At 29.3% G+C, this 15,819-nt stretch overlaps 1 protein-coding gene across 1 annotated transcript; it reads right to left on the bottom strand.

Moving 5' to 3' along the window:
* Window positions 1–12,590: 12,590 nt before the first annotated feature.
* Window positions 12,591–15,613, bottom strand: LOC142540224 (protein BOBBER 2-like). Its single transcript, XM_075646221.1, is given in 7 exon segments — window positions 12,591–12,798; window positions 12,902–12,985; window positions 13,700–13,866; window positions 13,972–14,020; window positions 14,113–14,285; window positions 15,151–15,182; window positions 15,184–15,613. Coding segments are annotated over 7 exon segments (888 nt in total). The 5' UTR covers window positions 15,528–15,613; the 3' UTR covers window positions 12,591–12,759.
* Between the last annotated feature and the right edge of the window lie 206 nt (window positions 15,614–15,819).

The raw sequence follows: 15,819 nt of genomic DNA on the forward strand, positions 1-15,819 counted from the left end.
TATCTCTCAATGGTAAAAACCAACGAGATCGGCCAATTGACCCAATGGACTCACTCTTTGTTCTCGTCGTAATGACTCAAGTTCGAGATACATGACGACCAGTTGTATTGAAGTATAATTGATATCGCAAGTAATTGGAATCTTTCTTTTTCTGCTTCTTTCGCTTCGGTCTTTGAATATCCTTATTATCGTTTTACAGTACTTTGGATTCAAGATTGGCAGAAAGAGTAGCAGCAGCTAATGAAAACGTGATTCTTGTGACAAAATAAATTGCATAGAAGGGGCTCGTTCTTCCTCCGACGCTTCTCTTTTTAACAAAGAAAATAAAAAAATAAAAATAAAAACCAACCAATTTGACATTTTTCTTTTCACGTATTTTTTTTTAAAAAATGATTTTTTCACAGTAAATAGTAATTGTCCACTTATCAAGAGATTCCGTTTGAGGGATCCAAATGTGGCCATCGATCTCAAAGTCAAATAGTTTTCAATATAAAGTTAATTAAGTGGGAATCAAAATTTGGGACTTTTTAAGCTCAACAAAAACAAAATTATAATATTTAAAAAAATAAATAAATATATGATTCGATCTCATTGTGTCACATATATCTAAAATCTAAGTTTCACCTCACACCTATTCAACCTTTTTATCACGATGCATATTAAAATGTTCATCGTTTCATCGGGACGTTACCTTCTACCACGGCAGATCAAGCAACGCGACTCGAATTATTACTTTTTTTTATTAAAAAAATATCTTTTTTTTCAAACCTTTGTTAGGAGGAAAAAAAAAAAGGTGATGGGATTTGAATAAGTCATTAAATGGAAGTTGGTAAAGGAGAGCATATGCTTGCTTTTGAGCCATTTTAGAGGTCCAATTGATGTGCATTTTATACAACCTTAACTTCCCACATTAGGAAATTACAAAATTAAATAAAAATTTGATTCTTTGAGGGAAGTGATTTGCTCCTAACTTGGTAAAGTACTCAACATTTTAGCTACCGACATTTAATTTAGAGATATGTAATAACAAATAATGTGTCGCATATACATTTATGGTTAATTCGACGCTATTTTTACCTTCGTGCTAAACGCAATGATCGCGAATATTCCAAGCCGTTGGATTTGGCATAAGAATGCCTTTTGCCAACACGAATTTTCCAATGTTTGTGTGTGTATATGGTGTGGGTTTGGTCAACTTTGAGGGGATTTTTCTTTTTTTATATGGGTAAGTCTTTTGTGAGACGGTCTCACGAATCTTTATCTGTGATACGGGTCAACCGTACCGATATTCACAATAAAAAGTAATATTCTTAGCATAAAAAGTAATACTTTTTCATGGATAACCCAAATAAGATATTCATCTCACAAAATACGACTCGTAAGATTGTCTCATACAAATTGTTGATTTTTTTTACATAGATGGAAGAGAAATTTATATAATAATCGTTCCGATCTGACGAACAAAAAATACGTATTATTATTGTTTTGTTTTTTGAGCAAGAAGACAAAATATGTACTTGAATATGAATACAAATCATAGAGCTTGTCAATGATGTGATTGGCCCAGAAATTTATAATTTTATGAAAGCTGGATGTTCCTAAAAAAAACAAAATAATAATGAGTACAAATTTAAAAAGTTGCGTCATTATATATTAATAAATGTTGAGTGCTCGTTAAAAATCTATTTCACGTATTTGTTCGCGCGTACATGCATGAAGAGAAAGACATAACTTGTGACATATATATAAGTTACATTTGTGAGTTTTATTTACATTTGTTCTGTGGGCTTTACTCCTCCATTATATATCAATATATATTAGAACATCTTCTACAATTTTGGCTTCTTCACAATTTTGGCTTCTTCATTTACTATTGATTTTTATTGGGAAAATTATATTTTTGATTACGTATGTCTGTTTTTTGCGAGTTCGGTAATTTATGTTGTCAATTTCATTTTTAGTCTATGAATATATATAATTGTTTTTTTTTTTTTTTGGCAATTTTTGTATTTTTCTACTTGGCACAAACATATATAGTGTTACATCAACATTAACGATAAAAAAATGAAAAAAATTTAAAAATTGGAAGTTGCAAGACCCATACTCAAATCTGATAATATAGATTATCAAAATCACAAAAAAAATAAAAACATAAATATAAAAATAAATTCCCATTTTTACGAGTATTATTGTCGTATGAGCAATCATTCCTTGTAATTTATCATATTACAGAGTGCTCCTATGTTCTTTTTTCTTCAAAATTTATTTTTAGAGAGCGTTGAGATTGAGACTTGGATTTAAGTCAGTCTCAAAGGCTAGTTCAAATGAGGAATATTATCCAAGTCCATAGCTCTCAATGAATTAATCCAACTGATGTAGGACATTCAACACATTATCTCACGCACATGAATAAATATCTGGAGAGTGAAATTTATAAGAGATTATCATGTGGCTCATATGGTAGTCCAACAAATAACAGTATGTCTGAGTTATGATATCATGTTAAGATTTACATTTGAATATAACTCAATCCTAGAAGCTAACTCAAGGGTGAATGATTGTCCAATAACTTAATCCAATGATATGAACATTCAACATAGAGTTTAAATCATTAATCTATCTTATGTAAGTAGTTCTATGTTAGCTTAGCCTAGTGTCTTGTTTATTGATTTAATGTTAATGTATATGCATGTTATATTTTTCGGCTATGTATTTTAAATTTTTCATTTCAATTTTCATTATGAAAAATAATTTAATAAAAATCAGAGAAGATGATTTTTAATCTGAAGGCTCTGGGGAGTGAAAATGAAAGAAAGAGATGCAATATTTGTCACATATTGCACTCATTGTCCATTACCATGGTGGGATTTTTGAGTTAAACGTGGATTTGGGGCATGGGAATTACAACTTTTTTTGGAAAATAAGAAGTAAAATTATCGACAACTTGTAGTGCATCTGACACTGAGATGAACACTGAGTTTTTTAAGTGTAGAATAAAGTTTCGAGTTCAAGATCATAACAAATGCTCTCATATACTTAAAAAAGTAGATTGAGATTTTGCGGCACAATGATCTATTTATCAAAATCGCCATTTTATCGTTTTGAGGATCGACGATTGTTGTTCGCCCTCATTGCAAGGGGATGTGAGAGATGAGGAAATGAATGTTTTAAAGTCGAATCGAATTAATAGGAACTACATAATTATGTGATAATGACATTTAATATAACGAAATTAGGGTTTTGCAGTGAAATTGGGAAAGGGTTTGAATTGTTAACAATGTCAACCTTGTAAACATTGCAAGATTTTGAAAATCACCATTGAGAATATTTCCACTGTGAGAAGACAGTGAAATTCTTGTTTTTTATTATAGGATAACATAAATTTGGATTCTTAATTCTTCATAATTAATTAATAACTATATGAGTTAAATGTTATCAAAATGACATCAATGTTTCAAATTTCAAACGATATATCTGCTTTGAAATTAATTGTACTAATCTCCTCCCTCAACTCACAAAAAAAAAATTCTCCACAAAAATATAATGAATTTCATTTTTACCGTACCCTTTAATTTTTTTGAGCAAAAACTTGTGTGAGACGGTACTCACGGGTCGTATTTTGTGAAACGGATATCTTATTTGGGTCATCCATGAAAAATTATTATTTTTTATGTTAAGAATATTACTTTTTATTGTGAATACAGGTAGGGTTGATCCGTTTCACAGATAAAGATTCGTGAGACCGTCTCACAAGAGACATACTCAATTTTTTGTGGAGAGCAGCAAATTTGGTTAAAAGAGGAAATACACGCAAAGAGGGATCAGAAATTATTTTCATGTATTTGTTTGTTTTATTTAATGAAACAAATTGATCTTCTTATATATGTTTAAATGAAATTGAAAATTGTATTTTTTTTTTTTGGTACTAATGTATGTTGTTATTTGGAAATTATGGTTGGAAATATTAGAGGTTCAAATTTTTTAGTTTTGATATTCAAAACTTTCTTTGGACGTCGTATGATTTAAAACATTCATAAGGCGCGATTTACGTTTGCATATGTAACACTTGCTCTAAATATTCCGGGAACATGTTTAGAATATACGATGCACTTTCTAATGAGTTTAATGATCTTACGTTGAGAGAAAAATCTCATGATATATATTGTATATTCAATGAATTTATATATGTAATTTGCATGTGTATACAGATAAAGTAAATGACATAATTGGATAAAATCATAAAATATTATTAAAATAAAGATTATTTTAACATAATAGTCAATTAAAGTTCAAGCCAAAAGTTAACTTGCTGAACACCTGCTCTAACAGAAAATTTGGACAAGATACAAAAATTAATGAATGACATTAGCATATTTTTCAAATTCAATTTCCTTGAGGCATAAGGAAATAATTAAAAACATTTCCTATATTTCTTGATTCTACACTCTCTTAATATTGGAATAATTAAATTCAATTATGTTTTTTTTTATTTTTAAAAAAAACATAATTGAATATATTCTACGCGTACATACAATTTTGTTTCTAGAGATTTACGTTAAATTTCATCTTAGATCCGATTATTTTCCACCTCAAATTTCTTCTCAAGCATCCAATTTTATCAAGACAAAATTTATGTGAGACAGTCTCACGAGTCGTTAGACGAATCTCTTATTTGGGTCATCTATGAAAAAATATTATTTTTTATCCTAAGAGTATTAATTTTTATTGTGAATAACGATAGGATTGACCCGTCTCACAGATAAATATTCGTGAGACCGTCTCACAGATAAACCTACTCTTTTATCAAAGAGAAACTGGCTCGCATTAGCAAATTTGTTTTTGATTTATATAAATAAATATAAGGCGAACTATATTATCATACAATAAATATTTTTTTTAGAGAAGTCATGGCTTCTTGTGTACAAATTAATTTGCATTGCCAACTATTTCATCCAGTGGCAGCCTTTATGAAAATCGCAACGCATATATTTTATTTATTTATTTATTTCAGATGGCAAATGAATTTTATGCTATAACTTACCCAAAAATTTATTTCGAAAAGGTGCTTCACTGGAATTTTTAAAATGAGTATATTATTTGATTTATTATATAAATATAACTGATGTGATGTCACACATGCATCTCACCTTCCCGGTGTTTTATGAATAATTTTAAAAAAATCTTTTCCTTTAAAACTTTGACACATCTTTTTTATCCAAGAATTTGCATATTCCAACTATTATTATTTTTTATTATTCATATTATTATCAAAATAAATTTTTAAAAAAAGTGGATCGATACACACACACTTTTCTTTATTTTTCGAATAAATAAAAATAAGCGGACTGACTAAAATAATATTAAAAAAATAAGTGGATCAATACAGGTACACTTTTCTTTATTTTTTTCAAAAAAAATAAACCAACATAATTTGATTAATTAAAAAAATAGTTGGAATATGCAGAATTTTGAATTTCGTACCAAAAATTCTTGAATTTGTGTTTTTTTATTTTTTATTTTAAATATTTATTATATTAATATCAATCATATTACTAGAAAAAAAATAAGTAGACCTACACACACACAATTTTTTTTTCCGAAAACTAAATCAACATATATTAAAATAAATAAAATATTTTTTTATTAAAAAATAATAAAATACACATTTTTTCTAAAGATAAATTGTCTAATATTTTAAAATAAATAATTTTTTAAAAATAGTTTATTGATTAACCAATTAAGGTGATTTATTTTTCAAATGAGTCCACATACAAAAAATAAAGTTGGAGCTCAAATTCATTAATACTAAAAAATACGAAAATAGTTGAATCGACACATACACACTTTCATTTTTTAAATATAAAATTACCTAATATTTTACAAAAAATCATTAGTCCATCATTTTAAAGTGGGCAAAAACTTATGTGAGACGTTTCACAGATCGTATTTTGTTAGACAGATATCTTATTTGGGTCATCCATAAAGAAGTATTACTTTTTATGCTAAGAGTATTACTTTTTATTGTGAATATCTGTAGGATTGACCCGTATCACAGATAAAGATTCGTGAGACCGTCTCACAATATACATCTTCTTTAAAAGTGATCTATCTTTTAAATTATTGAATGTTTCAACCCTCATTTTATTTTTTGTCTCGAGTCTCATTTTCCTTAAACAAGATTTTTGTTAAATTTTTAAATAAAACAATAATAATTAAAAAAATAAAAAGCTAGCAGAGATGCTTTGCAAAAATTTGTAAAATAACTTCGATCAACTATTTAATTAAGAAAATGAAATCCTCCTTAATTGAATAGTTGATCGAAGTTAAAAAAACAAAATAGATGCTTTTGAAGCGTCCGCCAATAACGATGGAGTTTTACGGTACTTTTTGCTAAACTTCACTACACACATTAATTTTGAAATTTTTGCTTTTTAAAAAAAAAAATTACAAAAACCCACCTTTTCCTTTTTGTTGTGAGCGATAAATCTCATCTTTTATGGAAGGACCATGCCCAAAGATAAGATATGTTACCTCCCACCATCTCCAAATGCCAAATTTATTAATAATTGGAAGCAGACAAATTGAATTAATAATATAATACTTGCTAGTATTTGGTCATACCTATTACGTGTTTCGATTAGTAAATTTATAATTTTTTAAAAAAATTATATCATAATTTGACATTACAATTATATCTAAATTGGTTGAACAAGGCGTTCAAAAAATAAAATAAAATAATTGTTGAGCAACGGTATTATGTCATATGTAAACTATACGTGTGTTATATGAACTATAAGTCATCAACTCTAATTACAGAAAAATACATATTAAGACACAAAATTTTAGGTCTGGGAATCTTACATGATATTTAGTGGACAATATCGAAGTTGTTTATTTAAAACAATTATCATAACCTAGTACTTTTATATTAAATTATTCGAATTATCATTATTATAATATTTTCATTGATGACGAAACCACCACCGTTATCATTCAGTATAGACAAAGTAAATTCTCAAGCTAACAAAGTATTCTGCAAATCACGTTAGTCGGATAAATCGTATTAGGTAAACCATGTGCGACAAACTCGTCAGAAAAAATGTTGGTGGGGAATCGAATTCATAAACATTGACCAAATGATCACTTACTCCACTACCGAGACGCTCTTGAGGAATAATGAATTATCATTATTCTAGCAAACAAACAGTTATTAGTTAAATGTTATCGTAATGAAGATCACAAGTTCAATTCGAATCGGATATTTTTCGAAATTGCCGCTTGCTTTCTTGTGTTGTTCTTCACATATATGACATATTTTTTTTAATAAAAAAATTACCATCTAAATCAATGTACAATTAAAGAATATCAAAATTAGGAAATTCATTTACATTTTAGGTTGAGATTAAGGGTTCCCAATCAATGGAAATATTTTGTCCACAAGTGAACAAACATAATTGAGAAAATGAGAAAAGAGGTTTGGGTCATTTTCTTCGATGAAGGAGACATTTATTATTAACAGAAGACAAAAATGGATGAACCCACTTATGTTTGTCTGAGACATCGGCACACCACTCCGAAAATCTCATCAATTATTGACTTCTATAGTCGTTCACGACGGCGGGATGTAGAGGGCAAGTCCACCGTTATTGTTACTAGTATTTAATCCGTGCGATGAACGGATGATATTATTAAAAATTAGTGAAAAATGAATAAATATTTAAATTGAAAAAAATAATATAATTATAAAAAATAAAAATAAAAACTATTTTTTCGCTACGCATGTTGATTAACTTTTTTGGCTAATAATCACTATCATATATCAAAATTTTAGATTGTATTCGTCTAAGACAATGACATGATACTTATCGTATTTAGTGTATTGATGCCGACCACCGACTTAATACATATTTAATTCTTTAATTTTCGAGAAGCTATATATCATTATTTTTTAACATGTGATAAAACAATATTTTTAAATCACATTCAATCATATTAATGAAAATATTTTTTTTTAAAATTCAGTAATTTCGTCTAAATCCACATTCACAAACAATTTTGTGACATGACACGTGTTTGACACATTTGAATGATAATAATAATATGTTTCATCAATATCTTTATCCAAATGTGTTGTGATTTTATCTACAAAATCACTTCATAATACACACAACAGCCTATTATTCGAAAGAAAAATGAAATATGTGATCGTAAGTAAATTATGTATAAATCAGAAAATTTATTTTATTAACATTTACCATTTGTATTCCAAAACAATGTCAATAAATTTTATAAGGTGTCTTCTAATAAGATGTGTATTTTCTTTATAATTGATTTAATCATTTATATTTTTGGACATTTTATACTATCATTTATTCGTGAACTTTGTAATATAGAAGAAAATTATCACATAAATAATACGTGATAATTAAAATTTTGTACAAATAGAAGAATAATATTTTTTACTTCTCGATCATGAAAGACATATTTCAAACTTAATGTCTCGTTGTTCTCGTTGTTTCTATATGTAGATAGTTCATAACAACGAACAAATCTAAATTTAAATGAACATTACGTCTTGGAAAGATTCAACTCATATATGGTGCTGAAAAAAGGAGTCATTTGCGAATTCAATTTTGGAGTAGATAAATGTAGTAAGATAAATAGAATAAAATTGTTTTCTAATATAATATGTGATAGGCTCATAATAGTTTGCATTTTTTGTTGTCATATCTCTCATTGTTACCACTTTCAACGTGCTTAATTGACACATTTTTGTGTGATTTTATTGTAGGATGAAGTTTTCTGTTCATGCGATAAATATGGGCTAAAAAAGGTGATTTTATATCACAATTAAATTTGCTGATATGATCTTATTGGAAGACTTGAACATAAAAATTCAGAAGTGGTTTTTGGACAAGGCGTGATCACGCATTGTCCAAAAACCACTTCTGAATTTTTATGTTCAAGTCTTCCAATAAGATGATCACGCCTTGTGACTATTCTTCGGCTGCCTAGAGAGAAAATCAAGGAATATTTATATCAATGAAGAAATAAAAGATAGAGTTTTTTTATGGAAAAACTCTATATTCTTAGTGAATATTTGCTAAAATCTTTTAATTTTTAGGGATTAGATTTTATTTTTTAGGTTATTGGTTTTTTTTTTATGTTTTGGGCTCATTTTCTTTCTCTTGAGAACCTACAAAAAACGTGAAAGAGGGGAGGCGGCAAAACACACAATTTTTCAATACAACTCACAACCTTCCACCAACATCTCACGTGAAGCACAAGAAAAAAAGTGGCTCAAGGATTTTCTTTCCAACTCTCTCCATACCTTTAAGCTAAATTTTATTTATGGTTTAAGGGGTAATTCTACTATTTCAATTTTATCACTGTGATGTTATTTTTGTGCTTTAATTTAATATTCGTGTTTTGTTCAAGTATTTTTTATTTATATTTAATTCTAGGAAATTTATATCTTGGTTAATCTGACAATTTAATTCGATATATAATTTTCTACTACTAACCATGAATTCAGTGATCCGTAATTGTCATGAATGATTGGTACACGAGTATCATAGATTAGATGTACTGTGCTATCATAATATATTTAATCTAAATAAATCAATAAAACTGTATTTATCAATTGCAGCTATCTCGGTTGTTAGATTTCAGGATTAACTGTTTTCACAAATCTAAAAGCTATCGTTAATTAATATAGAACGCTATCGTGCCCATTTGGTTATTGATAAGTTTTGACGTCATGTTGGGTTTAGTCAATTAATTTAGGAAAACACAAGAATTTTAGCGGCTATCCCTATAATTCTAAGATTAATTGCTTGGAACAACTTGAATAAATTATTTGTTAGCCGATGAACAGTGATATACTCCCATGAATCAGATCTTTCTCGTATGAAATTCTTCATTTTATACTAATTGATTAATTATCATTTAAATTTGTTGTTTTCTTTTCTTGGATAAATTTAGTTTAGTAGTTTATTTAATTCATATACAAAAATCTCCCTTTTTATTGCATTTTGCTCGAAATAAATCATCTCATGTTCCCTGTGGATTCGACCCTACTCACCATTACACTAGTTTTATTTAAAGAGTAGGAATTTAAGTTTGGTGGCACAACGACATCACACCAATATGCAATATTGAATTATTTATAATTTAAAATTCAAATAAAACATCCCAAGGGAAAAAAATTATACATTGGATGCTTTTGACATAATTATTCCATACATTAACTCTTTCAAATTATGAAAATCTCGAATTGCATGCATTGTGTGTTAAACATTTCTGATTACTGAGGGTAATATACATGTTTATTGAGATAATTTAATGTTCATTTGAAACTTTTTTGAATCTATCTCTTTTAATTTTCTTGTGTTATCTTATTTGAATTTTTAAGAAGACAATTCAAGATATACAATATACATATGGTTTTGGAAGAAAACTATAATGCATTAATTATTTCAAATTAAGGTAATTTCGAAATAATTTGCATTTAAAATAAAAAGTTTATGATTATTAAATGACAATTTAATGTCAATTGGAAAACCTTGTTGTAGTGATAACTTTTAACATTCAACCAATTTTATTTTTAGAAAAATTACATAAAATAACTAGATGTTGTATTTCTTTTTTAGTAAGTAATTTGGGCAAAAATTACTTAAAATAACAAAATGTATTTTTGAATGATTTACCTCATGAGTGATATTGAACATTGCAATCATTTGTATTTTAAATTTATATATACAGTTTTTAATTAAATTGATTGATATAATCAATGCACAAATTTTAATATATTTTACGTTTTTATTAGAGTTTAGTTTCAGTTTGAGTAAAAAAATAAAACAACATATAATACATAAATTACATTTGAATTAATATAAAAATTATTTAAATTCAAAATTGAATTAAATGAATTGATATAATCAATACAAACAATAATTGAAGTGATCATTTATTGCGGTACACATATGTCAATATTCATGATATATTTTTCTTTTTTTAGAAATGACATTTTGACGGAAAATTACTATTTTTGCAAAAAACTCTGCTTTCATATATATATATATATATAAGTGATGCTGAACATTGCAATCATTTGTATTTAAAATTTATTTATACAGTTTGTAGTAAAAATTAAATATATGATAGTAACACAAATCATATCACAAATTAAATTGATTGATATACTCAATTCAAAAAATTTAATGTGATTTATGTTTTCAATATAGTTTAGTTTCAGTTTAATAAAAAATAATAAAAGACATAATACATAAATTATATTTGAATTAATATAAAAATGAATTAAATTCAAATTTGAACTAAATAAATTGATATAATCAGTGCAAACAATAAATGAATAGAGTTTAGTTTCAATTTGAAAAAAAAATAATAAAAGACATAATACATAAATTATATTTAAATTAATATAAAAATGAATTAAATTCAAATTTGAACTAAATGAATTGATATAATCAATGCAAACAAAAAATGAAATTATCATTTATTGTAGTACATATATTTCAATATTCATGATATATCTTTATTTTTTTAGAAATGACATTTCGGCGGGAAATTATTATTTTGGCAAAAACTCTACTTTTATTTATATATAGATTATTATTTTTTTTTTCAAATATTTTCCCCCATTTTTTAATTTTTGGTTAATTGTCTTTAAATCTCAACCTGGGTCCAAAAAAAAAGTTTTTGCAAACAAAACATTGAATATGTATATAAAAACATTTGTTAAGTATATAAATTTTTTTTTTGGGGGATTTATATTTGTTACATTTCATATCTCTTAAAACTGAAAATGTGAATCATGATATTATATGGAATTTGTGCCAACTGGTACAAAGCAGGGCATATTCCAAGTCCAATCATATATTTATTGAGAAATTTCAATTCAATCATTGGTGTGAATTGGTAAGGTGAGAAATAAATATATGAATGTTTGAGTACCAATAATGTAAGCCTGACATGGAGTTCTTTATTTTTTAGGAAAATTATTCTTTGAAGTTTTTACTCTCTCTAATATACAAATTTTTTGTTTTCCAGTTAATCCTAAATATTTAGTCGAATTTCTATATTTAAGAATATTTCATCATTTTCTTTTTCTTTTTTTTACTAAAATTACCCAGATTAACTGAAATGTTCTTTGTTTATACACTTATTATTTTCTTAATTTGCGTGAAATAACAAATGGTTTATATATTTTTGAACATAGTGATTATATATTTTTTGGTGAATTGAAATTTATAATATATATATATACATGCATTTGTCCACCCCCACTCATAATTTCAGTGAAGGGAAGTCAAGGACGTGTGAGAAAAATTTAGACTTTTTATAATTGAACTGCAGCCAACAATAAAATGACTACAAATTATATTAACATATTTATGTTTCTCTATTTTATATACACATGCATGGAAATGTGCGCACGCACACATACATAGAGCACAACTGACCCGTCAAACCTTTTTGTCCGAAGGGCTGACACTTTGGTGTTTTCTGGGGTATCTAAAATTCAATGGATGGCGGATAAAATTTAGCTAGCACGCATTCTTTTGGGATGAAAGAAAGTAACCAAATAATTGTAAAAAAAATATAATAATCATATATTGCCAACAGAGTATAGAGTAAGAACTCAAGTAAGCTCAAATTTTTTTATCTTGTTCAGACCAGTTACTCAAAAATGGATGACAATCAAAACGAGAACAACCAGACAAGTCTAGACTCTTTTTAGTTGATCTTCGCTCGCGAGAAGTCCATCTCCGGATGCTGCAAATTATGCAAATTTTTAATCAGTAAGTTTCTTTGAGTTCAAAAGTGCTAAGTATATGAAAGGTTATGATGTGGTCGAGAATGATCATCCAGTGTCTACCTCAGACATGAATTTCTTCAATATATCTTGTTTCTGCATCTCATCACTCGTCGGGCGGCCCATTTGTTTCTGCCGTTGGTCAAACTGCAGAATAAATTTTTAAGACACAAAGTAGAAGTTGAAAGGTTAGTAATCGTAGGAAGAATTTTGAAGACTGAACAAGTGTGTAGGCAGAGACTGCATGTGTCCAGATATCATAAAAAGAGAGACCACCTAAGCACAAAAGCCATTTAAACAGAGAGGGTGTCGTTAGGACATTACACAATAGGCAATGGCACATAAAACGTGTCAAAACCTTTTCGAATTATCAAACTGTGAGATCCAACTCGGAATTATTCAGTAAATTGGCAACCAAGTTGAACCTGGAATCTGTGAGGTGCAGTTGCTCCACTTAATCTATATACCCTCTCTCTTCTTCCAAAAGACTGGGAGGTGGTCCTAGGTTTAGCATATCTCGCAAGGGGTCTGGCATATTTGTAGATCATAAATAGTGGGCATTAGGGGGAGACTTACAAAATATGACTGGTTAATAGACAGCATAAGATACTTAAACCCAGTAAATTAAAATGGGAACACATAAGATGGTAAATAATCTTTGGGTCAAAATGCATCAAAGCAAGCAATGTCAGATCGTTAATTCAAAATATGTTGCCTCTATCACTCCATGGGTACTAACTTGTGCACCAGTCTTACAAGTCAAACAAACACAAGAAGAAACCAACCAACTAGCTCAAGTGGTAGTGTCACTGGGTTTTCAAGGAAAGGTCATCTGTTAAAGCCATAACACAAGCGGCTTACCATCATTTTCTCCACTGTTGACCGTGTTTCTGGGTCCAAATCAGACAACTTGCTGTTTTCAGGTTCAACTTTCTGGGTGTCAACCTCTGGCTCACCCTTCACCAAGTACTTCCACCATTCCATCTGGTTCTGTTTTGTTAGGAGAATGGAGATAGATTTTTGGTCCTCTGCAATAATTTAAACTATTAATTGGCTGCTGGTTGCTAGTTATCGAACACTTAGCATAAGTGATAAACCACAAGAACATCATATATGTAGGCTATATTGCCTACCTAAACTCCAGAAGCAATCCTCAACTTTGACTGGATGAAACAGATCTCCCTGCAGATGGATAAAACAATAATAAGTACTAAGAACGACAACAATAGCCAATCAGGATAGACATGCAACATAAAGCATGAAGACACTCTTACTTCAATCACTGGGGGTTCACCTTTGAGCCCAACTTTAATATATTGTTTCTTTATTTCACAAGTAATAAATCTTGACTTCGTACCAGAAGGAACAGGAACAGTAATGTTAACCTCCTGAAGAGATTGACCCCAAGAATACTTCTCCATATCGAGGCCATTGCCCTTGTTAGGTGCTGCTCAGTAATAAGTACGCTGTTAGCAACCAATACAATATCGTTTCATAAAAATAAGAAAATTATTAAAACTAAAGAGTAAAGACTGCATAGAGCACGTGAATTTATACAAATACAGCAAATTCAAGGAGAATTTTATCTCCTCTAACCCATTTTCACAACACAAACATTAAATTACCTACGGGCATTTTAATTCAATATGCCACTGAGATACAAGTATTATACTTTTTGTCTTATCTTACTCAAAAAGTCCGATCCCATTTGAGGTAAAAAGGACTCTTTTCAGTCAAAAAATGCAAATAAACACATCATTATATACCATTTCATCCCTGTTGCAATCGGAGACGGACCTAACAGAGGCGATATCAATTATCAACCACCCCTCCCTGGAAACCCTGTGTCCACCCCTGGATGCAAAACCCCCTTCGTATGAAGCTATCTCTAACTGTTATCTTTTTCCGACGGTTCAATTCAATTCTAAAACATAAAAATAGTACTATGATCATAGATCAGTTGAATAGACTCAGCTCTTAGCCTTCCTAGAGAGCTAGTTAACCAATTAGCAAAATTCTCCTCCTCCATCAACTCTTATCTGTTTTTACTAAACGAGTGTTGCAAAATATCGAAAAGATCTACGTAAAAACAAGACACCAAAGACAGCACCCCGGATAAAAGCCAAGATAAATACAAAATCACCATGTCACGTACAAGAAAAGGTATAATGGATTAATAAAAAATCACCAAACCACGCAAAGAAACGTTTTTAAGCAAGAAACCAAACCAAAAACTCTTTAAAAATTAAAAAAAAGAAAATTACTAAACAAGAAGTGAATTTGCGGCATGAAAAATTCAACAAAAGACATACCCCGAGAGCCTTTCCCCTCTTCCACTTTACCCCTCAACCACTTTCTCCTCCTTTTCTACAGCCGGTGGAGGCGGAGCCGGTGATGCCTCCTTAACTTTTTTCTCAACCTTTTCATTCCCTTCAGCTTTGACTTCTTTCATCTTCTTCCCCTCCGCCTCCACTTTATCTCTCACCATTCTCACCACCGCATTCACATCACTCACCAGCGAATCGCTCTTAAAAAAATCGCTCTCCTTTGCGACGAACTCGAAAACCTTCTCCAAAAACCCCAACGGATTCGATGGGTCCAAAGCCGCGTTAAACGGCTTCGTTGGCGGCGGCGCCGATGTCGTTGGCTTGCTGTTATTGTCCTCTTCGAATTCCGAGAGTATAGCCATTGACCGATTAGAATCTAGAATTGAGTAAAAATCTAAGTTAGGGTTTTACGAATCTGTGATTTAGCTTGAATGGCTTGGAAACAGAAGACATGACGTTATATATATAGCTTTGACTCTTGAGAAGTTCAATCGAACTTCGGATGCCTTGGGAAAATTCTGGAAGATAAAATGTGGGCTTGAAGTCCACTTAACCCAGGCCCAAACAATTCTTTAAACATTTGGGCTTTTGTACCAAAAAGTGGCCTGGAATAATTTTTAGTTTGGAATGAGGCTCAGTTTCCATTTAAAAAAA

The sequence above is a fragment of the Primulina tabacum genome, chromosome 1, assembly GCF_025594145.1.
Source record: "Primulina tabacum isolate GXHZ01 chromosome 1, ASM2559414v2, whole genome shotgun sequence".
In the NCBI taxonomy this organism is placed as follows: Eukaryota; Viridiplantae; Streptophyta; class Magnoliopsida; order Lamiales; family Gesneriaceae; genus Primulina; species Primulina tabacum.